At 37.7% G+C, this 24,010-nt stretch overlaps 3 protein-coding genes across 7 annotated transcripts; 2 read left to right on the top strand and 1 right to left on the bottom strand.

Annotated features, from left to right (window-relative positions):
- The first annotated feature begins 255 nt into the window (after positions 1-255).
- LOC135680456 (probable indole-3-pyruvate monooxygenase YUCCA5) lies at positions 256-3,431 on the top strand. Of its 2 annotated transcripts, none has more exons than XM_065194351.1 (4): positions 256-928; positions 1,877-2,110; positions 2,917-3,039; positions 3,146-3,431. In XM_065194351.1, exons 1-4 carry the CDS (start codon positions 317-319, stop codon positions 3,320-3,322), a joined length of 1,146 nt encoding a protein of 381 aa, XP_065050423.1. In that variant the 5' UTR covers positions 256-316; the 3' UTR covers positions 3,323-3,431. The 2 variants fall into 2 exon arrangements, with proteins under 2 accessions (XP_065050423.1, XP_065050424.1); XM_065194352.1 differs by having other exon boundaries at positions 3,133-3,269.
- Positions 3,432-7,523: 4,092 nt separating this feature from the next.
- On the top strand, positions 7,524-21,120 carry LOC103994210 (chromatin-remodeling ATPase INO80). Of its 4 annotated transcripts, none has more exons than XM_009414542.3 (22): positions 7,524-7,745; positions 8,226-8,313; positions 8,549-9,408; positions 9,513-9,713; positions 9,826-9,936; positions 11,269-11,696; positions 11,801-11,909; positions 12,025-12,105; positions 12,590-12,762; positions 12,872-12,997; positions 13,189-13,350; positions 13,428-13,485; positions 13,989-14,219; positions 14,383-14,526; positions 14,653-15,213; positions 15,395-15,649; positions 15,819-15,926; positions 16,789-16,883; positions 17,020-17,176; positions 18,994-19,191; positions 19,577-19,714; positions 20,490-21,120. In XM_009414542.3, the coding sequence occupies exons 1-22, from the start codon at positions 7,683-7,685 to the stop codon at positions 20,808-20,810; spliced, it is 4,668 nt and encodes a 1,555-aa protein (XP_009412817.2). In that variant the 5' UTR covers positions 7,524-7,682; the 3' UTR covers positions 20,811-21,120. The 4 variants fall into 4 exon arrangements, with proteins under 4 accessions (XP_009412817.2, XP_065050422.1, XP_065050421.1 ...); XM_065194350.1 differs by having other exon boundaries at positions 7,546-7,745; positions 18,994-19,185; positions 19,580-19,714; positions 20,490-20,947; XM_065194349.1 differs by having other exon boundaries at positions 7,546-7,745; positions 18,994-19,185; positions 20,490-20,947.
- Positions 21,121-22,455: 1,335 nt separating this feature from the next.
- LOC103994211 (uncharacterized) lies at positions 22,456-23,415 on the bottom strand. The gene has a single exon (XM_009414543.3). It carries the CDS (start codon positions 23,305-23,307, stop codon positions 22,630-22,632), a length of 678 nt encoding a protein of 225 aa, XP_009412818.2. The 5' UTR covers positions 23,308-23,415; the 3' UTR covers positions 22,456-22,629.
- Between the last annotated feature and the right edge of the window lie 595 nt (positions 23,416-24,010).

Genomic DNA, 24,010 nt, shown 5'->3' with positions numbered 1-24,010 from the left:
GATGTAAGATTTCCACTGAACCCAAAAACTCCTTTCCCTCTTACAAGTCGGTATCCATGTTTTCTATACCGCCTTTGCTGGTAACACAAGTGAACTCCAAGGCCAACAACCATGTGCTCTCCGACACCTGTCCCATCTCTCGCAATCATTAGCATTGCAAGCCGTACATACCAACTGTAGCGAGAGAGAGAGAGAGAGAGAAACAATATAAAGAAGTAATCTCCGTTCCTCCACCTTCAAGTCCATTCACGGAATAGGAAGGAGAGTGACTCTCTGCGTGTAAAAGAGAGAGAGAGAGAGAGAGAGAGAGAGAGAGATGAGGGAGGAGGTGGTGGTGATAGTGGGAGCTGGCCAGTCCGGCTTGGCGACGGCGGCGTGTCTTACGGCGCTGTCGGTGCCGTGCCTCATCCTCGAGCGCGACGACTGCATCGGCTCCATGTGGCGCAACCGCTGTTACGACCGCGTCGCTCTCCACCTCGCCAAGCAGTACAGCGAGCTGCCGCACGCGCCGCACCCGCCGTCGGCCCCGACGTACCTGCCGAAGCGGGACTTCATACGCTACCTGGACGACTACGCGGCGCGGTTCCGCCTCCGGGTCAGCCTGCGCCGCAACGTGGAGTCGGCGGAGTACGACGAGGCGGCCCGGAGGTGGCGGGTCGTGGCGAGGAACGCAGAGGACGGCGCCGTGGAGGAGTACGCCGCGAGGTACCTGGTGGTGGCGAGTGGGGAGAACGACGAGGCGGCGGTGCCGGAGATTCCGGGGCTGGAGGGCTTCCGCGGCCCGGTGGTGCACTCGAGCCAGTACCGGTCGGGTTCGGGGTATCAAGGCAATGCCGTGCTGGTGGTCGGCTGCGGGAACTCCGGCATGGAGGTGGCGCTCGATCTGGCCGAGCACGGCGCCCGGACCTTTATTGTGGTGAGGAGCCAGGTAGGCCAACCAAAACATCAGGGTCTCTTTCTTCATGCTTGATCTCTTCAGCTGTATCCAATTAGGCATTCATAAATGCTGGTAATGAGTGATGGCAGTGAGAAATTATTATGATCTACCTTTCAACTTGCAAGGATAACAAAGATTGGGGGAAAACAGATAGGAAAATTAGTGTCCAAAATTAAATCCACAAGGTTGATGATTAAGTTTATGCTTTTGATTCTTTTTTTTTCTAAGGTTTCTTTCCTTGCTAGATCATGCCTTTCGTTTGTTAGGAAACAGGATTTGAAGCTCTCTCTCTCTCTCTCTCTCTCTCTCTCTTTTTCGTTTTTCCTGAAAATTTTGGATGTGCAGCTTCTTTGAACTTTTTATGTGCATTCCTACTTTGAACTGATAAATCTAATGCTTAGTTCCTCTGTTACTGCATTATATTGTTGATGTTAAACATCAGGTGTGCGCTTGAATTGAATTAAGATTGTCCAGATACAGAACAGAGTCTGATTTGAATATTGATTTTGATAAGTTCACTTTGATCCACATTTTATTTTGTTAAAAAATAAATCACTGGTATTAAATTTGATCCTGTTTTACATCTTGGCTTACCATCGTATCAACATCTGAAATTGTGTTCTGTGTGAAGATAATAACAAAATTGTTTTGGTTCATAAATTGACCAATCAATCAATGTTGATCTACAAGTCACTAATTATCAATTAGCTAATCTAACCGTATCATGGATGGCAAACGAGTCATTTCATACAAACCAATAGACTGTGTTCAAATTTGCATTAATTTGACAATTTTACCAACTTTAACAGTCACGATATAGTAATTAGGAAAACCTGTTTGCACGTATAAATTTATCTTTTTCTCTATACATTTCACCACACCAGCGTAAACAAAAACTCAATTGAAATGGTGCTCATGGTTCATTGCTTCCTTATGCAGCTTCACATTGTATCGAGGGAGATATGGTTAGTGGCAATGTTTCTGATGAAATTTTTGCCGTGTCGTCTACTGGATGCTCTTATTCTCTTGTTATGCTACTTCAAATTTGGCAATTTGTCAAAGTATGGCTTACACAGACCGACAAAGGGACCAATGTATTTGAAGAAATACACCCCTATATACCCTGTTGTGGACATTGGCACAGTAACGAAGATCAAGTCTGGAGAAATCCAGGTACCTACTACGCTGTCTTGCATTTTAATTTTCTTGTGATGCATTATGGGATGTTTATCTCTTTCTAGGCGAGTGTTGAGTTTTTTATGTTATTGTGATTCTTATCTGTGCAAAATGATGCCCTATTAAGTGATTTATCAAAACCAAGTCTCAGAATCTCTTCAACCTGAGAATCACAATTCTGTAGTATGTAATTCCACAAATGAAGCTTTTACATATATGTCTATAGTACGCAGTGTGTTGTTATTGTGTTGATTGCACAGGCTAATTTATACTCATATGACCGATTTTGATACAATATACCATTAGCGAAAGGATGTTAGAAATTTCAGGAATAGAAAATTTGTTACTAAATTTAAGTTTCAAATGATTTGATACTTACATAGTCTTTGTAAGATCTTAATATGCTACGAAAATTTTGAGCACACATTCTGTTCTGAAGTAAATATAGAAAGTATTTGCAAACAAAAATATTTGCGTCAATCACAAGAATATTTGGATTGGACAAGCCTAGCTCAAATAAGAAGCATTACAAAATGAACATAGAAGAGAAATATATGCTTTTTGTACTTGAATGTACTAATCCGCACTCTTTCATAAGTATCAAAAGGAGGAAAATTATGAGATTACTCCGAATGCATTATAAATTCTGTTTCCATATCTTCTTTTGCTCTCATTTTTTTGGTACAGTGAATCATCAGCTTTACAAGCTTAATTGCTTTAGGTTTTCTATGTTATTGTCTTTAAAATATGCATATAGTGTGTTAATTAAGCAAATCTTAGTTTGATAATTGGATTAATGGCAGGTTGTACCTTCAATAAAGAGTATTAAAGACAACCATGTGACATTTTCTGATGGAAGGTTTCAGAACTTTGATGCCATAGTTCTTGCCACAGGCTACAGAAGCTCAGTGAAAAAATGGCTCAAGGTAATACAAGCTTTCATTTCACGCTTCTTTTTCCATCGCCAATTCAGTTTGTAATGCAGAAAGAAATACCAAACTTGAATCACAAATGAATAGTGGATGTTTGCAGAATGATGCTTGTCTCATTGGAGAAGATGGAATGGCCAAGCAAATGTTCCCCAACCATTGGAAAGGGAAGAACAGAATTTACTGTGCTGGGCTTGCAAGAAGAGGGATTTATGGCTCTGGGGAGGATGCACAAAGTATTGCTAATGATATTGCAAGTGACTATCAATCTGGAAAATAATGTCTTACCTGATTCTGAGAGTAAGAAAGATGGAGTAAACTGAAAGGATGTCAAGCTCATGTAAAACATTTACATCTATGTTGTCAGATAAATTATTTATTTTGCGCCATCTGTGTGAATTAGTGGTTGACTTATTTTCAGAAGCAAATGACTTCTCTAAGGTATGTGGAGAGTTCCAATCATGGGATTTAGATCCCTAATCAGTCAAAAAATGCAAGGACAAAGAAGAATCATTCTTGGAAGATGGTTGACTTTCCTATATAGGACAAGTCTATTGGTGTAAATTATATTTATAAGAAAAAAAATAAAGCAAGATGATGATATTGAGAAGTACAAAGTCAAGCAAATTGAAAATTATTACAAGTAGAAGAAAACATAGATCATGAGGCGATTCAACAATTGCTAGATAAAACATGATGAGTCGAATATTCTTGGTTGCAACTCAAAATAATTTATTAGTCAATATTTATTTATTTTTTTGGCATTTTGGTTATACATGTTGAGGTAAAGAGAATATCATTTGTTTCCTTAAATATGGATGATATGATCCTAACATGATTTATGAGTTTCATAGCTCTAGGAAGAATATTCTTTTTTATATGATTTGAAATGCAATCTCATCTTTGAATTGAAATAGAACAAGTAAATGCAATAATTTTTCATCTAAAATGTAAGGATCAATGCAAAAAGTGGTAAAAAAAATTGATTGCATTTTACAAGAATATTTTGGGTAATTTTTAAGCACTTGACAACAACTAAGACAAATGCAGGTTACAAACTGTTGGGCTGATAGCCCATATTCAGCCCATGTGGGCTAGGGCAGCCCACCGCACACAACCCCTCTTAAACTAACCCTAATTAAGATTATGGGGGTGTGGTGGCTGCGTTTTAGAAGCAGAAAAATGCTATAAAAAGACAGCAACGAGGCAGATCTTGAGTGTCACGGGATTCCAAAGAGAAGAAGGAGAACAAGGCAGAAAAGGAAGAGAAAGAAAGGGAAGAAGACAAGGACAACGCAGAGAGACTGTTCTCAATCATCTAGCAGTTCTCATCTCAGGTTAGATCAAATCTACAGTAGACTCTTGCTGTGATTACTTGGGGAGGTTTTAGATATTGTGGGCAGTGACGTGATCCTTGTATCCCAGTTATTCTCTTGTGGTTGTTGCTAGGGTTTTAGGCAAGAGATTGAGATTTGTATATTCATTATTCTCATAGTGGATTATCTTTAGTTTGCCCCGTGGTTTTTACCCTTCACATTGAAGGGGTTTTCCACGTATATCTTGGTGTTCTGTTTGATTGTGTTTCCATTTTATTCCGCTGCGTATTATGGTCTTCTAGTATTTGTTCATATACAAAGGTTATTCCTCTTTATATCCCCATCACAAACATGCAGAATCTAAAATAACCACACCTCAAACCATAAATATAAAGAATCTTGTGTTAATTTGAACCGGATGAAATATTTAGTATTTCTGTATCAATGATTATGCAAGTGACATTGGCAAGAAATATGAAGTATATATGCAAGTTCTACACGTGCATTGTAGAGGAATTATATGAATTTACTAGAAGGTTTGTAGTATGAACAAACTTTTTTTTATCTAATCTTCAATCACAACAAATATTTACAAGATTCAAATCTACTACTTATAGCTAGACCAAATGTTATAGATTTTAGTCCGACCCCTAATCCAAAGGTTTTAGAAGAGCTCTTCACCATAAAGATCCAAGTGAAGTAAGAAGTCATTAACGTGATTTTTAACATCGACTAGTAAAAGAACCTCAACTGGTAAGCTTGGTCAACAAGCTCGACCTAGAGACGACACTACATTTATATCCATATCCTTAGATAAAAGATTAACTAATAATACAAAATAGGCTTCACAATCACAAACGAATTCATCGACAAGATTACATGCAAGGTGGCTCTCCTTGATATATGCTAAGTCCATATAACATATACTTTTGTCAACCCAAGAAATATCAATTCCAAAAGAATAAAAAGAAGTTTCTTATCACCCAATATCTAATTGGTTCGACCAAAGACTTGATATCCGCCAACCAAGCAAAAAGTATGGTTTATACTTACCCAAAGTTTGTGGCTCTTACTTCAACATGCAAGAAAAAAGTATACCTCTAGCAAGAGAGAAGAGGAGGAGAAATCCTTTTGAGTCAATGATGACTAATAATAAGGAGAACCTCATTTAAATGTTGCACATAGATGACACGATGATGCCGACCACATCGATGAATCAAGGTAAAACCTCTCCAACCTACAAATAGAAAAAGAAGAAGCCTTAAAGTGAGATTTAACATGATGTGAATTACCTAATTGGGGGATTAAGTATGACAAGAAATAATATCTTCTTTGATAGCCTATTTCCTTTCATTAAGTGGGTTGGAGCTCAAGCTTTGGCTCACATTGACTGACTACTATACCTGGAATATATTATTTGAAGGAAATAAATTGAGTACTGCTCCTTAGCAGTTGAAGTAGCATAAATCATCTGTAGATGGGTAGTATAAGATTAGGTTAAGGTCTATTTTAACCTATATAATTTTGACCATAGATTTTTTAAGTCCTTATGGTTTACTCTGTCTAAAATAATTATTATATTTTTCGAAAACGTAGGATATAAGCATATCCCATCAAGTTTGAATTAATAGATGTTAGAATTATTTACGTACCATGTTGACTCATAATAAAGGGTTAATATCCATTTTAACCCATGTGGTTTTAGCTATGGGCCTCTTACACCCGTATGTTTTACTAGTGTCTAAAATAACCTTTGTATTTTTAAAAATATAACATATAAGTCATTCTCGTCAAGTTTGAATTAACAGATGAAAGAATATGCTTACGTGACACGTTGGCTTACAATAAATCATTAATATAATGACATATAAATATATACTTTAAGTTTAAAAAAAATAATAGGTGGATTTAAAAATGCGGATTGATTGCTTAATCAATTTCCTTCAAAACAAGGTTTTCCACGATCCGACAAGCAGTGCATTAGCCTTGCCCTGACATTCGTCGTAGAGGAAGGAGCATTTTAGTACTTGTGATGGCCGAGAAGGCCATAATGGACTGTTGGTCCCCTAGGCCCAAAGAGGAAACCATTAACCGCATTATACACTTTAGCATCCGAAGCTTCTTCCCTATCATACCTTGGCTCACATCCAGCATCATCACCAAATCAATTAGTGTGAAGAATCCTATCGGTGGCGCTATCACCTTGAGAGCCACAATGTAATTTTGATGTCTCTATGCTTCCGAGAGTAGGGCCACCTGCGGCATCATGCTCACAAGGATGCTACTAGCCTTGGACCTTGGTGTCGGTCGATGAAGGACTCCTCCATCAATGCAGGTAGCAGATTGTGCATGAGGGGCTATAAAGAGCCCATAAAACTTGTTGTTCTACGTCCTTTATCTCCTCATCATCGTCGTAAGTTTCCATAAAGACTCTTTAAACTTTGTTAACTTATATTTGATGGAAAAAACTTATACGTAATTTTTTTTAAAATATAAAAATTATTTTAGATGTAAATAAACTATGAAAACTCGGGAGGTTCATAATCAAAACGGATAAGATGAACCTTAATTCTATTCGAGAAATATACTTGTTTACATGAGGGTGGAGCTACCGACATCGTTGGTGATCAGGAAAGCATATGTCAAGCAGCTGGCCAGATGTATCTACATGAATACTTCACCGCTATGCCGTGGAGCAAAGGCAGTAAGATTTATCATCGTCCAAAGTGAGATGGATTCACTTTAGCAAACACATTTATTTCCCAAGTCCATGGATCATAAATAAAGCATTTGATTACTGACATTAAACAGCTATTGCTACAACTTACATTGCTTTAGAGAAATGTGCTGCCAGGAAAGCTAGGCCAGATTAAAAAAAAAGGGTGGATAATTTCCCCAAGAATTAATTGTCTATAGTTCTCCAAAATGACTTCACCCCGTCATTTCATTTGGTTATGCCTTTACTATATATTTTCTTACAAGCCTAACGTTAACAGAACCGTCAAGTTCAGACCGAACCCAAAGAAATCTAAAACCGGCGGTCCATCAAAAACCCAACTCCAAAATCGACTCGCGCATTGATCCGAACCGATTCCCCCGGTCCACGTTAGCTTTCTCCCCCTCCTCCTCCGCACGCTCGCCATTGCCTCTTTTCCCAACCCTCTCCTCCCTCTTCCTCTCGTCATCGGCCCCCGCACTCCCCGCCCACGTGCCGATTCGTCTCCTCCGCTTATTATTCTACCAAGGAGAAACTAGGGTTTTGCCGAACGTCGCTTCTCTCGCCCCCCCCATCCTTCCCGCCGCTACGTCGATCGCCGTTCCTCGATGGAGCCGCGGCGGCACCACTCGAAGAACGGCCTCTCCTACTCCAATCTCTTCAACCTCGAGGTAATTCTCACTAATTCCTTCTCGTTCCTCTTCGCCTCTTTCTTCTGATTTTTTTGTCGAGATTCTCGTCCATCCCCGAGGTAATTCCTTTTCGTACAATGGTTGGCCTTCTCTGTAGTATTCTTGATGGGGACTTTCTCTCGACTGCCTCAACTTGGTGGCATTGGTTCTCGTGATTGGCTGTGCAGAGTTAGATTCAGCTTTCGTTTGGTTTTAGGCCGTTGTTGTTCTTAGCACTCTAGTTGGTTTTTCGTTTTCTAAAGCTTTTTTTTTTTAAATATATTATTATATGATTGTACCGCGAGCATTACCATCAATTATGATGATTGTTTTGTTTGCTCCTTCGTTGTTTCTTGATTCCTGTTGCTATTTGTTGTTAAAGTACGCATTTTTGCTTTTCTTTCTTTCTTATATGAGGGTCTACTGTATTTATATTTCCATTCTAATGTATTGTTCTTGATGTTGTTGGTTTGCATGTAGCCGTTAATGAGCTTTCAAGTACCACAACCAGATGATGAATTTCATAATTATGAGGATAGTAGTCAGGACGAGAATAGAAGCAGCCAAGGTACTCGCCTTTATGTTCTTTGTTTAGTTTCTTTCTTCTATTCTTTTCTCCTTTTTATATTTATAGTACATGGTATCGTGACTACAGATTACACTCTAGAGACCCGTTGCCTGTTAATGCTTTTACTGCCCAAAAAATATATATCTTTTAGTGTGATACTTAGCATTTGGGTACTCTTTGCTCTAATCGTGATCTGTATGCATTGTTTCTTTCTTCATGATTGTTTGTGAAACAGGTCAGGGGGTTCTTTTTGAGCGGTGCAATGGTGAAATATCTCCAGAGTTGATCCGGAGGAGGAGGAGGCATGGTGTCGAGTCTGAGGCTGTTGCAAACTCATCCTTGAGGAATGATACTGACAGTAATGATGAGGTCGATGAAGAATATGAAAACGGAATATCCGAGGAACAATACCGTGCGATGCTCAGTGATCATGTGCAAAAATATAGGAAAGTGAAGTCCAAAGAATCGTTGTCAGGATTGGCTTCCTCTCGGATAGCAATGTCAGGTACAAAGCGAAGTCATGGGAGTAAAACTAGGAAGTTCACTGGTGAGCCTCTAGTTTCTGCTAAGGGGGAAACAACATCGCGTAAGATGGAAATATCACCTGGATATTACGAAGCTGATTTGGATGTGGATTACGATGGGGGTAATAGGTACACTTTGTCCATGGATTCTACTTACTTGGACATTGGTGAGGGTATCACATACCAAATACCTCCAACTTATGATAAGCTTGTGGCTTCGCTGAACTTACCAAGTATTGCTGACATTATAGTTGAGGAAAATTTCCTAAATGGTTCTTTAGATTTGCGGTCTCTGGCTGCCATGATTGCTACTGATAGAAGGTTTGACACGCTCAATCAAGGTGGATTGAATGAGCCTCAGCCCCAGTATGAATCACTTCAGGCTAGGTTAAAGGCACTCTCATTTGGTAATTCTGATAAAAAATTTACACTTCAAGTATGCGACATTGGTCTGGATCCATTTTCAATTCCGGAAGGTGCAGCTGGTAGGATCCGACGGTTAATCATGTCAGATTCTGGTACTCTACAGGTTTATTATGTCAAAGTCTTGGAGAAAGGGGACACTTATGAGGTCAGTTTTTGGCAGAAAGAAATTGATTATATGAGTAGGATAAACTTAAGCATTGGAATCTTATTTGGTCCTTTTAATTTGAATTATCTTTGATTTGATTACAGATTATTGAACGGAGCTTACCAAAGAAGCAAATAGTGAAGAAAGATCCTTCTGAGATTGAGAAGGAAGAGATAGAGAAGATAGGGAAAGTCTGGTTTAATATTGTAAGAAGGGATATTCCGAAGCATCATAAGATATTTACTAATTTTCACAAGAAACAACTCACAGATGCTAAACGTTTTTCGGAGACTTGTCAAAGAGAGGTATTAACCATGTTTCTGGAATGCATCATTCTGCTACTTGGCGCGATTTGATTGTTGATTATATTTTTCTGTTTCCATTCTAGTTGATTGTATATATACATAAAATTTGCAGGTAAAGTTGAAGGTGAGTAGGTCACTAAGACTGATGAGAAGTGCTGCGGTTCGAACTAGAAGGCTAGCTAGAGACATGTTGATATTCTGGAAGAAAGTAGACAAGGAGCAGGTAGTTGAGCTTTTCTTTTCCACACTATAAATGTTTTAGTTATTTCCATTTGACTATGGTGATATAACTATTTTTGCAGAGTGGTTGGATTCACTTTCTTTCCATGTTACTCTATTTTTTCATATGCAGTCTTGCAGTTCAATAATGTTGTTCTGACAAAGTTATTTCACTAACATTCAACTTGCTACATGTTTTGGTCACATTCTTCATATGAAATTTCGGTTGGTATGCATAACCATGGATGAGATGAGACCCATGTTTTCTTCTGTTAAATAGTTGAAAAAATTGTTAGCAAGAGGAACTGTTTGTAGTACCTTCTCTTTCTTTGTGTTTAATCCTGTCATGTATTTTTTTCTTCCCGGTTTAAATAGAGGCTTGAAGATTGACAACTTTTTAAAAATAGTTTATATATGTTCTTTGGATATGTTAGGATATATCCATCCGCTGCACATCATTCCATGCAAGAACACAAGAAACTTCATAATGAAGTTTTTTATTTCTTTTACCATTTCTAGGCATCTAGAAATCCCAAGTCCTCATGCACTAAAGATTGGAAGGTTTGCCATCTGCAGAAGCTAAAATTTGGTCATAAAATGAGTAAAATGCTATGAAATAGCTATAAAGCTCATTGTTGTATATGTTGGAGTTTTTGCCACGTATTTTTCATGTAATTCCATATGTCTAGTGGTGCACATTTGAGATTGTGGCAGTATGGAACTGCATAGAACTTTACTATGTTAGATTGGCGTTGAATTGCAATTGGATCGGTATCAAGCACCCTAATCCTTGATTTAAGGTGCTAGTGGAGCAGTTCCAATATCTCTAGAATAAAATATGTGATAAATTGACTAAGCAATAGGATTTTTTTAGAGCTGGATTCTTTGCTGCAGAAATTATTTCCCTTCTTGAAATGTATTGGATCATGTGGTGAAACATGCTAACAATGATTTTGATTCAATATCAATCTTTAAATATTGTACCTTAAAGCATGTAGAACAGTTTGAAAAGTGGTAGATGTGTGAAATAAACATTCCTCAGTATTCTTTGTAGCTTTTACAATATATTATATGGTCCATGCAAGGAATTTTCTGTAATTGTGATCTTTAACTTAAAAACTGGTGAATTGGATAAAATAAGTTCTGATGGTGTTTGCTTATTGCTTTATCAAAAAAGCTATTTTGTCTCTATACATTTTTTGGTTCTTAAATATATATTCCAGGACATTGGTAAACCAATTGGGAATATCAATTTCTTCTTTAAGCATCCTTAAGTGAGTATATGCTATTTGAAAGAACTTGAACCCTTGAGGTTTAACTGAAAATGTGGTTTTAGGCTGAACTGAGGAAGAAAGAAGAAAGGGATGCAGCTGAAGCTTTGAAGCGTGAGGAAGAATTACGTGAAGCTAAGAGACAACAGCAGAGACTTAACTTTCTCATATCACAGACGGAGCTGTACAGTCATTTCATGGGGAACAAGTCTTCAGCACAACCTGTGGAGAACTTATTGGTGGTAGAAGGTGAAGCTAAACTTCCAGAAGAGGAATCATTGCCTCTTGATTCTAAATCAGAGGATGAAGAGGATCCAGAAGAAGTTGAACTTAAGAAGGAAGCTCACAGGGCCGCCAAACAAGCTGTTTCTCAGCAGAAAAAGATTACAAATGAATTTGATTATGCATGTTTAAAGCTGCGACAAGTAGCTGAAACCAAGGATCAGGGAAATGACTCAGCTGGAGGGTCAAATGACATAGACCTTCTAAACCCGTAAGTTTACTCATACTAAGCACCATCCATTGACCAAAACAAGAAAGGAATAGCTATTGCTTGTTATAGTCTAACGTTAACTATATCATGATATGTATCTTCAGCTCCACAATGCCTGTAACATCAACTGTACAAACACCAGAGATGTTTAAAGGGCATCTTAAAGAATATCAGCTGAAAGGATTGCAATGGCTAGTTAACTGTTATGAACAGGTAATTATTTGGATCCTCTGCAAAAATTCTTGCCACAATTGGATATCACTCGGCTTTTCAAGCCTTTCTTGGGGCTTCTTGGCTTACTTCTTTTTTCACTTCTGTTTTTGTACAGGGTTTGAATGGAATTCTTGCTGATGAAATGGGCCTTGGAAAGACAATCCAAGCTATGGCCTTCTTGGCTCATTTGGCTGAGGTTGGTGACCGATTATTAAGTGATGGTCAGAACTGTGTTTGAATGCCACATGTTAGTTTCCATATATCTGTTATGACTTAGGGTATCTCTGGTTCAGGCATTTTGATAAACTGGTTAGAGTTGAGAATGATCAAATTACCATTCAAAAGAGTTCTGACTGAATAACCCAAGATAAAGCAACCCACCTAAAGGGTGGGTTAATATAACATTTGCAATTGATTTTCTTGTTGGTCCAGATTACATAGTTAGCTAGATAAGCAAGAAAAAACTTGTTTAAAGTTAGCAAATTATGTAATTTAGTCCAGTTATGTTGACCACCACGAATGTTCTTGTCTAGAATTTAGTTCACATTTTATGTTTTTGTTGGTGGATTAGAGCTATTTTCGGTTTACAGTTTGGCATACCAAGTTTTTAAAGATCTGTTTCAGCTTTCAACAACTACAACTCTTGCATGTTCCTTTACATTTGATAATTATGTGAGCAGGAAAAGAATATTTGGGGTCCATTTCTGGTTGTTGCACCATCTTCTGTCTTGAATAATTGGGCTGATGAAGTCAGTCGGTTCTGCCCTGATTTCAGAACACTTCCATACTGGGGTGGGTTAAATGAAAGAACAGTACTCAGGAAAAACATTAATGCAAAGCGTCTTTATAAAAGGTAAGTTGTGTGTGGCTATGAACATGCTATTCTTCTTTTGATCTTGTATTGGTAAACTGTAACTCCCATTTTGTATTGTTGTGATCACTAATAGCTTCTTTCTTTATAGGGATGCTAGATTTCACATACTAATTACAAGCTACCAGTTGATTGTGACTGACGAGAAGTACTTACGACGGCTAAAATGGCAATATATGGTTTTAGACGAAGCCCAAGCTATAAAAAGTTCAAGCAGGTGGTTGTTTTATTCTGTGATTTTTTTACATATTTATTGATAGAAACTTTAAAAAACTTTATTTATTCTGAATTTCTTAAAGCTACTTTGCAGCCAATATATAGGTCTCCATCTCAACTAACATCCTTGTTATAGAAGGATGCTTTTCTTTATAACTCACATGTGCATCCTGTTTTATTTATATATTGTAGTATACGATGGAAGACGTTGCTCAGCTTTAACTGTAGAAATCGCTTGCTTCTGACTGGAACTCCAATACAAAACAATATGGCTGAGTTGTGGGCCCTTCTTCATTTTATTATGCCAACCTTGTTTGACAGTCATGAGCAGTTTGATGAGTGGTTTTCTAAAGGGTATGGCTTTGTAGGATTCTTTCTTGTTCAAGTTTTGTTTCAATGCATTTCTTGCTAAATTCCTTTTTTATTGTCAGTATTGAGAGTCATGCAGAACATGGAGGCACCTTAAATGAACATCAGCTCAATAGACTGGTGAGTGTAATTGTTATGTAGCATGAGTACATTAACTATATCTGATAGCTCTCTGCTTGACTGAAAATGAAAAGCATAGTTTGCCAACATTGCATCACATCTTCTTTCTTGAAATATTTACTTGGAATAGAGAGGAAAAACTTAACCTGACTTGATGTGGTCAAGGGTAAATAGACCACAGGACCTGTATGTACAAAATCATATATACGGATATATAAGCAACATATTCACTTTATAGATTTTTTTACTTGAGATAATATTCATAAATACTCATTAGCATATTCCTTTTCGTAGTCTATTTTCTTTGCAACAGGTTATGTATTTTCATGTATTGATAAGTATTTTAAGGTCTTTGCTAGTTAAGTTTCCAGTAATGGTATCTATATAATGGAAATGTTATCTATATATGTTATGCCAATCCCAAAGGTCATATTCGAGTTGTTAATTATATAAGGATAGATGTTTCTTTCTAGGGGTATGTGATTTTCTTCTTATTCTTGTAGCATGCAGTATTGAAGCCTTTCATGCTGAGGCGAGTTAAGAAAGATGTCATATCAGAGATGACAGGGAAGACAGAAATCACAGTTCATTGTAACTTGAGTTCTCGACAGCAGGCTTTTTATCGTGCTATAAAGAACAAGATATCCCTTGCCGAGCTTTTTGATGGTAGCCGTGGCCATATGAATGAGAAGAAAATAGTTAACTTGATGAATATTGTCATACAATTAAGGAAGGTACACCTTTTTATGTAAACTTTAAAAATTGTAGTCTTTATAAATACTTTTAATCCTTGTTCATCCTGTAGTATATTCGGTACACTCTGGGTTATCTTGTAAATGTGTGATATTCTAATAGTGAGGTCTATTATCTGAGAATGTTCCTTTCTTTATATTTTAGGTGTGCAATCATCCAGAGTTGTTTGAGCGTAATGAAGGAAGCTCATATTTTTACTTTGCGGAGATCCCAAATTCTCTTCTTCCATCTCCATTGGAGGGAGTAGATGTTAATTATGCAGGAAATAGGAATCCAATAACATATAAGGTGCTTTTTCCATATTCCCTTTTCATTTATCAATTGATTATGCGCTTCCATGGGATTGACCTTTCAGTTTACTATGTCCATGTTTTTCTTCTTTTCTTTTATTGTAGTATTTTTTTCAAATTTCAGGTGCCAAAGCTGATCCATCAAGAAATTATTCGAAGCACTGAAGTACCTTTTTCTATTCCTCGACGTGGTGTTCACTGTGAATATTTTGAGAGGCTTTTTGATATATTTTCACCAGGCAACATTTATGAGTCTGAATTGCCAAAGTATAAATGCCTAGTAAACTCTTCTGAAGTTAGTGGAACATTTGGATTTACTCGTCTGATGGATTTATCACCTATAGAAGTCTCATTTTTAGCCAAGTGTGTGCTACTTGAGAGGCTGTTCTTTTCTGTCTTAAGGTGGAATAGACAACTCATTGATGAAACCTTGGACCTGTTTATGGAGACAGAAGGTGATGATCTTGAAAATAGTCATTTGGATAGACAAACTACTAGAACTATTGCACGGATGTTGCTGTTGCCAACAAGGTCTGAAGCAAGCTTGCTTAGAAGAAGGCTTGCAACTGGTCTTGGTGATGCCCCATATGAGGCTTTGGTTACCTCTCATAATGATAGGTATACATCGAACATCAGGCTTTTGCGTGCAATGTATGCATTCATTCCACGAGCCAGAGCTCCACCAGTAAGTTCAATTGTTTATCTTTCTTTCACTATTGCTGATATCAGATTTTCACTTGCTATATACAGAGAAGATAGTCTTTTCAAAAATGTAGCTTAGTGTGTTATTTGCACAATTATCAATGGTTTTGAATTATACTCAGGCAATCTCTTTTTGGCATTAATTTTTATATTCTGGTTCACAGATACATGCTCAGTGTCCTGACAGGAGCTTTGCCTACCAAATAAATGAGGAACTTCATCATCCTTGGATGAAGAAATTGTTTCTTGGATTTGCACGCACCTCTGAGTTTAATGGTCCTAGAAGGCCTATGCATCATCATCACTTGATCGAAGAGATTTCTCAGTCATATGCGATTGAGCCCATTTTTCAGCTTCCATACAGGATTTTTGGTTCTTCACCACCCATGCAAAGCTTTGATCCTGCTAAAATGCTCACGGTACTGATTTTTGATTTATAGAACAATTGAAATGTGAGATAACCTCCAGGCTAATCTGTGGAATCTGTTGGTGGTCATGCTTTTTCAGCTATTTTAGGTTGTTTTATTAGGTGTGATGCTGTTAAATTGTCATTGGATGTAGCCACTAATCTACAAATCTTTTTTGTAGGATTCTGGGAAGCTTAAAACACTGGATATACTACTGAAACGTCTCCGGGCTGAAAATCATCGTGTGCTTTTATTTGCACAGATGACAAAAATGTTGAATATTCTTGAGGTATTTGTAATTTCTACTGACAGCCTTTATATCTTTTTTCCCCTCAAAACTTCTCAGCAATGTCAACTATGTGATGAGAACTTGGCTTTAGAGTGTGGGTCAATTAGTTTTTTCAAAAAATTTAATTGCTAAGAGTGGGATAGTAAATGAAAAGTTTACTGTGTTCCAGTTTTGAGTGTTGGTCTGTCTTTTAAGCTTCAACAATGATTTAACAGACTTCTACTTTAGAATGCTCTGGATCATCTAGTCTGAAACAACATACTTGCTAACATATGCTGGATCATCTTATCAGATAACATTTTTTTATTTTCCCGGAAAAGGTTGTGTAGTGTTTAACTGTGGTGTTAGCTACTATTATCTAGTAAGAAACATGGCTCTGATTATCTGATAGCCTCCACTTTGATGGAGAGGATTTCTAGTGAACATGGAGTACAGAAGTCCAATGATGTTCTTAGATTCTTGCATTAAAGAGTGTTATTGGTTATGGATGACTAGTTCTTGAATAGCATGGCTAGTTTCTACAACTTTTCTTAACTTAAATTAACCTTAAAAAGTTTGCTGTCTGTTAGGGAATTGCAGTTTGTTTTTTATGGGTACGAATCCTCATGCTGAAAGGGCTTCATTGCTTCGATGATATTAGACACATAAAAGGATTTAACAGAAAGGACAGTTTCTTAACATTTAGAACTTAAAAGCCCATGCCTCTATTTTGTTACCTTGGTTCAAAGGAAACAAGTTTTCTTTTCCTTCAGTATTCAGAGGTTCCATTGTGATGTATTTATATCTATCAATGGTAGTGACATACTTTTTTTACTACGAACTAGCAGCTTCTTCCAGATGAGAACACTATAATATTTTGCAGGACTATATGAACTATAGGAAGTACAAGTATTTTCGACTAGATGGATCATCTACTATTATGGACCGTCGTGACATGGTCAGAGACTTCCAGCGCAGGTAAGCAGTCTTCTTTATAGTAATATCTTAGAAGTATGTGAATTAAATTGGTACAGGGGTCCTATAACTAAGATATTTGATGATTAAGCTATTTAATACTTTGCTTTAGTTGACCTAGGATTTTGTTTCTGTGCAGGAATGATATTTTTGTTTTCTTGCTGAGTACAAGAGCTGGAGGGCTTGGTATTAATTTGACTGCTGCTGATACTGTCATCTTCTATGAGAGTGACTGGAATCCAACTTTAGACTTACAGGCAATGGATAGGGCACATCGATTGGGTCAGACAAAGGAGGTCAGTGAAATTAATAACATGCAAACATTGTCAAGTTTTGCATACTCCAAGGTTTTTAATAGTCTTGCTGTCTAAATCTATGAAACAATACTTGAGGGTGTAAAGATGTCTACCTTATATTTGCACATTGCTTAGTTATTGTTATAATCACCTATATTCTGATTGTGAGGAAGTGTAATGAACATAATAATTAAATAACGAAACTATACTTACGGGTGTAAAGACGTCTACCTTATATTTGCACAAGGGTATACATTGCTTAGTTATTGTTATAATCACCTATATTCTAATTCTGACGAAGTGTAATGTACATAATAATTAAACAACCAATTATATATTCATTGAAGTATTTGTAACCAATGCTGGTTTCTATTTGCATAGCCCGGCATGAGATACTGGGCTATTTAATCTTTGACATCACCGGAGCCATGTTCTCTTGATACATTTTTTTTTATAAATTATTACCATGTAAAGGAGAATATATGAATTTTGTTGCAAATGATGAGCAATATTTTCTGGCAAAATAGTTGATGCAATTGAAATTCTGTTAGAATGTAGAGACCTGCGAAGAAAAAACTTTGTGGTCCCCCTTTGCTTTTTGAAACTCAAAGCATGTGATCAGCCTTCTGTAGGCTTCTGTGAACTTTTGAAGTGTATTTAAGTAAGGTTCTCAATTTTGAGTACTGGATTCATGTGGGTTCTTGGTCAGAACTTATGGGTCCAGTCCGTTCCTGCATACCAACATATGGAGGAAGAAGAGGAGGGAAGGGTGAGGAGGTGGAGAAGAAGAGGGGAGGAGGATAAGTCGGTGGCGGTTGAGGAGGATAAGTTGGTGGCCGACGAGGAGGATGAGGATAGGAGTACCACTGTGTGGTGGGAGGTGAGTGGCAGCATGCAGGGCAACTGTGAGAATTGCAGGGGGCGGGATTGCAGGAGGCATGGGGAAGTGGGGTCATTTTTAGGATTTAGGTTTCTAGCCCTTGGACCATGCAGCAAGCCCTTCAATTGACTGTGTATGTTGGGCAAGATGGATGGTTGATTTTAGAACTTGTAATTTGTTCTATCATTGCATGGATTACAGAGTAAAAATAAATAGATTTTTCATGAATAGTTTTATATTAAATTCTTGTTACTTAGCATATTTGGATTTCTTTTTTGTGTATATTTTCTTTATATCACTTGTTTTGAAATTTTCATAACCTGGAACAACTATAATCCTTTCTCATATTTGTGAGTACTGTACCATATTTAACATTTATTAATGTGAATTTGAAGCATCTCAGACAACATTTTCCTTATGGAATGACCTAGTATAGTTTTTTTTATATGGATATTAAGAATTGTTGCTTATTCCTGTCTTTCTACAGCAAATAATAACCTTCATTAATTTCTTAAAAGAGAAACTATTTCCATTTTAGCAAAAGGAGTAATTCTAGAGTCTTTCCATGGAATTATCAGTTCATATTCACATCATCTGTAGCTTAACCTGAAAATCATGAATGAACTTCTGTAACATCTTTTTTTACCTTTTTAAATAGCACTTCATTTTTCGTGCAAGGTGGTATGGACTTATCCAGTTGGATCTAATTGAAACTTGTAAGAGAACTTAAAGCCCATGTGGAAAAAATACCACTGGTTTATGCACATCATAGATATGCCTGGATGTCTGCATTTTTCTTTTTCCGGTTGGACAGTTTGTCTGTCTGCCTGACATAGACAGAAACTGTTGCATTTGCAACCTTTATTTTTAATTCAACTTCAGTGTATTGATGTGTACTGAGATGCCTTCATTGATGATATGTCATATTACTCTTCAGGTTACCGTTTATAGACTCATTTGCAAAGAAACAGTTGAAGAAAAGATTTTGCAACGGGCAAGCCAGAAGAATACCGTGCAGCAGCTCGTCATGACAGGTGGTCATGTTCAGGGTGATCTCTTGAAGCCTGAGGATGTTGTTTCTTTACTCCTTGATGATGCTCAGTTGGAGCAGAAATTGAGAGAAATACCGGTACAGGTGGCTATCCCTTAACACCCAACATTTCTTTGTTTTCCACTCAACCTCCGAAGCTATAGTGGTTATCTAGATATGGTTTGTCTCACCATGGTATGTCAGAGTCATGGTTCCAAATATCAATTCATATGGTGTGTATTGAATAGTATTTTGGCATACATGGTCTGATAGATTACCAAAATTGGTAAAGGATTGATATTTAAAACCTTGGTCAAAATAGCTCTGAGTTTCATAATTTAGTATTTTGGATGAATATCTTTTATCTGGTTTTGCAGTGTAGAACAATGTTTATGTAGTTATCATAATTGGAGTTTCTTGTTAAATATATCAAACAATTTAAGTTCTACTTCACTTATGGCTGATTATAGTTACCGTCATCTTTCTTTAGCAGCCAAAGGATCGACAGAAGAAAAAGCGGTTAAAGGGAATACGAGTAGATGAGGAGGGGGATGTATCTCTGGAGGACTTCACAAACAGTGGTTCTGCAGAAAACGAGTTGGAGAAAGAGAATGCACATAGGAAAAAGGTCTTCTTGGCTAAAATAAAGTTGCTTCACGGTTCATAATTTGCACATCTGAATTTTATGATGAAAATTTTAAATAATGGATTATGGTGTTTTCTTTTGCACTTACATCAAATATTTTCTTTTGTTACATCTGGATGCAATTTTTTTCTTATTCTTGTGTTATCATGCTATTTGTTAAGTGATGCCTAATTTCTAATGTTGACTGTCATAAGTTCACCGTTCTCAACAATTGGCTAGTGACAAATATGTTGAATTTGGACAAACTGCATCGACTTACCGATTTTTAAAAAACACTCTTGAGTTGATAGAACTAGAAAAATTATTTGATGGTGACAAAAATTTTGGGGTGTATGAACATGGGTATATTTTCATGTAGAATGGATTTATTAAAAATTCAACAGCTGCAGAGCAGCACCTATGCCTTCAGAACTTCAAATGCATAGTGTTATTTATTTGAATTCTTAATTATATCTTTAGTTAGTTGGTGAATATTTTTCAAATTAAATCTTAAATCAATGAACTGCTAGTTTATTTTAATTTAATTTAGTGTAATTTTGGATGATAATTGGATGGAGAAAATAACTCCAATTTTCTTTTGAGAAATTCAGAGGATTTTATATTTAGTGAGTATGCATGGAAATAGTCATTTGTTACAGTTCTCCTTTAAGAACTAACACAAGCAGATGGTCATCTGCACTTTGATCATCCAATAAAATTGTTGTAGATTTATTTGTCTTTACTTTGGTTTTGATGGATCTTTACATCCGTTGTGCAGAGGAAAGCAAAATCCCAGAAGGATAATCCTTTACAGTTGCAGAACCCTCAGAGAACTGCAGAGGACATGGATCTGCTACTTGAAACTGATGAACCCAGTCCAAGTGGGTATGAGGAAGATCATATTGTCCAAGAAAGGTCAAAAAGATTAAGAAGGCCAACAAAGAGCATCAATGAGAATCTTGAACCTGCATTCAACTCTGCAGACAACGTGCCCATTATGAACTCTTCCGAAGACCAGCCGACTTCATATGACTATAAATCTGGTGTCTACGGGTCTGGTTCACAGGATGCCTTGCCATCTCAAGCTCCGGTTGCATAAGAGTTAAAGTGGAGGACCTAAACCATCTTATGAGATCTCTTGGGCAGCCTAAGGTTTCTGAAAGCACAATGATGGGAAAAATTTAGTGCAACCAGACCTGGCTCTCTACTTGTCCGAGTTGGAAAAGCAATGCTAAGCTCCAGCGGACGTTGCTCAGTGTTCTGAAGCTATGGGGAAGCAGTGCGGAGTTATCTACACATGCCAGGAGGATCAGTCCGGCATTTGCCGGTCTCCATATTACATGGAACTGGCTATGTACAGAGACATTGTATACTGAAATTAAAGGTGCTCAAGAGTCGTAGTGATTTTATTTTTGCTGTCTCCTCTTATTTTTTGGGGTGCGAAATTAAAACCTGCACTAAGAACGTTGGGAAATGCTGCAAAATTTGCACCGAAGTGCAGCAGTGTAAATAATCCTTCCAGGTTTTTGGCTATTTAAGCTTCTGATCTTTTGTCATGAACTCGGGATATTGTGTGGAGGGAGTTGTCGCTTTCCACCAGTTGTACTTCCATTATAGTAATACGAAAGAGGATCAATGCGTGTCGTGTTGCAGTAGGAAGCATAAAAGTTTTATCGATCTGCTAAGATATTAGCTTCCTCCCAATGACAAGGCATGTAAATTGACCCTTCCCCTTTGGAGTGAGTATATACGTTGATCCTCCCTAGACATTTAATACTGCAGGAAAGGCTCCACGATGGCTAACTTCTCATTGGATTAAGTATTGCACTCTATGACACTGATGATAACTGGTTGTAAAGAGTCATCATATCTTGCTAGATATACAACATCTGGGTAACATAAGTCATACACCAAATCAAACAACACAAAAATTGATAGAGAGTAGTATCATGCACAATATCAAAGTATCGGTATTTCAAACATCAATTGTTAGCACGCACGAATACCACGTCTGACACACATGAATGATTAATACATGAAGACTGGTTTATTTGCCAACATATGGCTTTATTAAAATGCATCCATGTGTTAATTACGAAGATCTTACAATTATTTTTGTATAAAAAGTGACAGCATTACATTAGTAATACAATAAATAATTTAACAAAAGTATCTAAAATAACTAATACTTGTGAAATTGGCATTCGTTACAAACAAATAAGTGATAAGAAATATACAACATTAAATCTTTTCTTATAGCCAATATAAAAAAAAAACAGATATATTTCTTGTATTTTCATTTGATGCATGTCTAAGTTTGCATCTACATAAGTTAAATTATGATCTCTATACTTATGAAAGTGAAGCATTTAATCTTGTTTTTCCTTACGTCATCGATTCTCTTGATCGAAATAGTACAGAATTGATCACTAAGCACGTGTTGACTTTGCTTTACCTTGGTTTCCCACCAAGCATGTATAATTTTTTATCGGTAAAATCGATGAGGAGAAATAAAATTAAATATTTTACTTTAATAAATATAGAAATCCTAATATAATTTTTAAAAATATAAGGAACAAGATGCTAATGATAATTAATTACAAGTGATAATATTAGCCCTCATTGTTATCACTTTGGATAACGATAAGTATGGGCCCAATGTGGAAACTTGGCTAAAACCTTGTGTGAGCCATCATCATCCTCGTCATATTCGCTCATCATACCAATAACAACTGATGGAGAAATAAAGCCAAGAAACCTCTGAGTAATTCTTGAAGATATTTGTACATGAAGAAGCCACAAACGGAACCTTTTTCTTTGATTCCATCGGGTTGATTGATCCGCACCCAACCCTTTGGTCTTTTTCACATTTTGTCTCACAAAACCATCCTTCCGCCCATCACCGCCATCCATTTTGGTCATCGACGTATCTGGCCGTCCATCATGCGCACGAAGTCCTCGAAGCCCACGAAGCCGTCGCCGTCGGCGTCGACGCCGCCGATCATACGGCGGCAGTCCTCGAGCGTGCACCCGCAGTCGCCCAGCGTAGCGAACACGCCCAGCAACTCCTCCGCCGAGATCTTGCCGTCCCCGTCAGCGTCAAATACCGCGAACGCCTCACGGAGCTCGGACTCTCCGCCGCCGGAGCTGGCGGCCAGCGCGGGTCCGAGGGCGGCGAACTCGTCCAGGCTGAGACACCCGTCGCCGTCGCGGTCCATCTCCGCCACCATGGACGCCACCTCCTCTGCGGTGGGCGCGTCCGGGACGAGCCGCCGCAGCACCGCCTCCAGCTCCCGCTTCGTGATCTTGCCGTCCCCGTCGCAGTCGAACATGTTGAACAGGTCAAGCAAGGAGACCTCATCAGGGAAGAGAAAAAGCGGCGCCTTTCCGTGGGCCGCTTGGAGGACGGATCTCGGCGTTGTTTGGAGGCCAGTTGCCGTCGAGTACTCTTCCGAATAAGAAGAAGCGGAAGAAGAAGAAGAAGACGCGTTCAAAGCGTCGGCTCGAGCGATGGCGCGCCTGCCCTTCTTCTTGTTCTTTGCGGTGGCGGAGTACTTCTTGAAAGAGCTCAAGAAGGAATCCACACTTAGCTTCATTTCGAGGCGTGGAAGAAGAAGAAGAACAAGAAGAAGAAGAAGAAGGAAGAAGGAAGAGAGAGAGAGAGAGAGCGAGATTTGGGTGGGGAGGGTAGAGAAGGGGAGAGGAAAGAGTTAAAACAGGGATGAGGAGAGAGAAGAGTGGGAGACGGCAGTGAGCTTCGAGGAAGCTTCGTCGTTGGAATTGTCGCATTGATTTGGCATGCTTTTCAATGGCATTGATGTGAAATAATGGTGTTCTTTGATGTTTTATCTACATCGACATAACATATTTCCTCTTTATATTTGAATATTATATATGTGTTTCCAAAAATTTTACATTTCTCATGTATATCCCTTCAAATCCTTAAATCGTTCATATATAAATACTCTGATTAATAACTAACAAATATTCCTACTACTAAAAAACATCTTTTTATTACTAGTGCTATAATTATTTGATTTTTTTAAAAAATAAAATATCAACATCAATCTGATTTTTAATTTTATTATTATTTCCACTAGTCAATAGGTAGAGATTAATTGTATACATGCAAGGATATACATTTAAATTTTGTATTATTTTATTTTGACCTTTGAATGGGTGTGTGCTTTGCGGTGCACGTGAGTAACTAATTAATTCATTCCCAGACATCAGTCAAGCTAATTAAACAAGACTTGTTTGTATGTTCGATCTTTAGAGGTCTCGAGGGTTTCTTTTGGT

This window comes from Musa acuminata, chromosome BXJ1-8 (assembly GCF_036884655.1).
Source record: "Musa acuminata AAA Group cultivar baxijiao chromosome BXJ1-8, Cavendish_Baxijiao_AAA, whole genome shotgun sequence".
Classification (NCBI taxonomy): Eukaryota; Viridiplantae; Streptophyta; class Magnoliopsida; order Zingiberales; family Musaceae; genus Musa; species Musa acuminata.
This window is presented reverse-complemented; position numbering and strand designations above follow the sequence as displayed.

What these genes read in the sequence shown, in the direction of transcription:
- LOC103994211 (XM_009414543.3), bottom strand. Translation starts at nt 23,307, where the DNA reads ATGAAGCTAAGTGTGGATTCCTTCTTGAGCTCTTTCAAGAAGTACTCC.
- LOC103994210 (XM_009414542.3), top strand. Translation starts at nt 7,683, where the DNA reads ATGGAGCCGCGGCGGCACCACTCGAAGAACGGCCTCTCCTACTCCAAT. An exon ending in GACATAGACCTTCTAAACCC is followed by an intron (nt 11,697 to 11,800) that starts GTAAGTTTACTC and finishes ATGTATCTTCAG; the next exon opens with CTCCACAATGCCTGTAACAT. An exon ending in AACATCAGCTCAATAGACTG is followed by an intron (nt 13,486 to 13,988) that starts GTGAGTGTAATT and finishes TTATTCTTGTAG; the next exon opens with CATGCAGTATTGAAGCCTTT.
- LOC135680456 (XM_065194351.1), top strand. Translation starts at nt 317, where the DNA reads ATGAGGGAGGAGGTGGTGGTGATAGTGGGAGCTGGCCAGTCCGGCTTG. An exon ending in TTATTGTGGTGAGGAGCCAG is followed by an intron (nt 929 to 1,876) that starts GTAGGCCAACCA and finishes TTCCTTATGCAG; the next exon opens with CTTCACATTGTATCGAGGGA. An exon ending in CAGTGAAAAAATGGCTCAAG is followed by an intron (nt 3,040 to 3,145) that starts GTAATACAAGCT and finishes GGATGTTTGCAG; the next exon opens with AATGATGCTTGTCTCATTGG.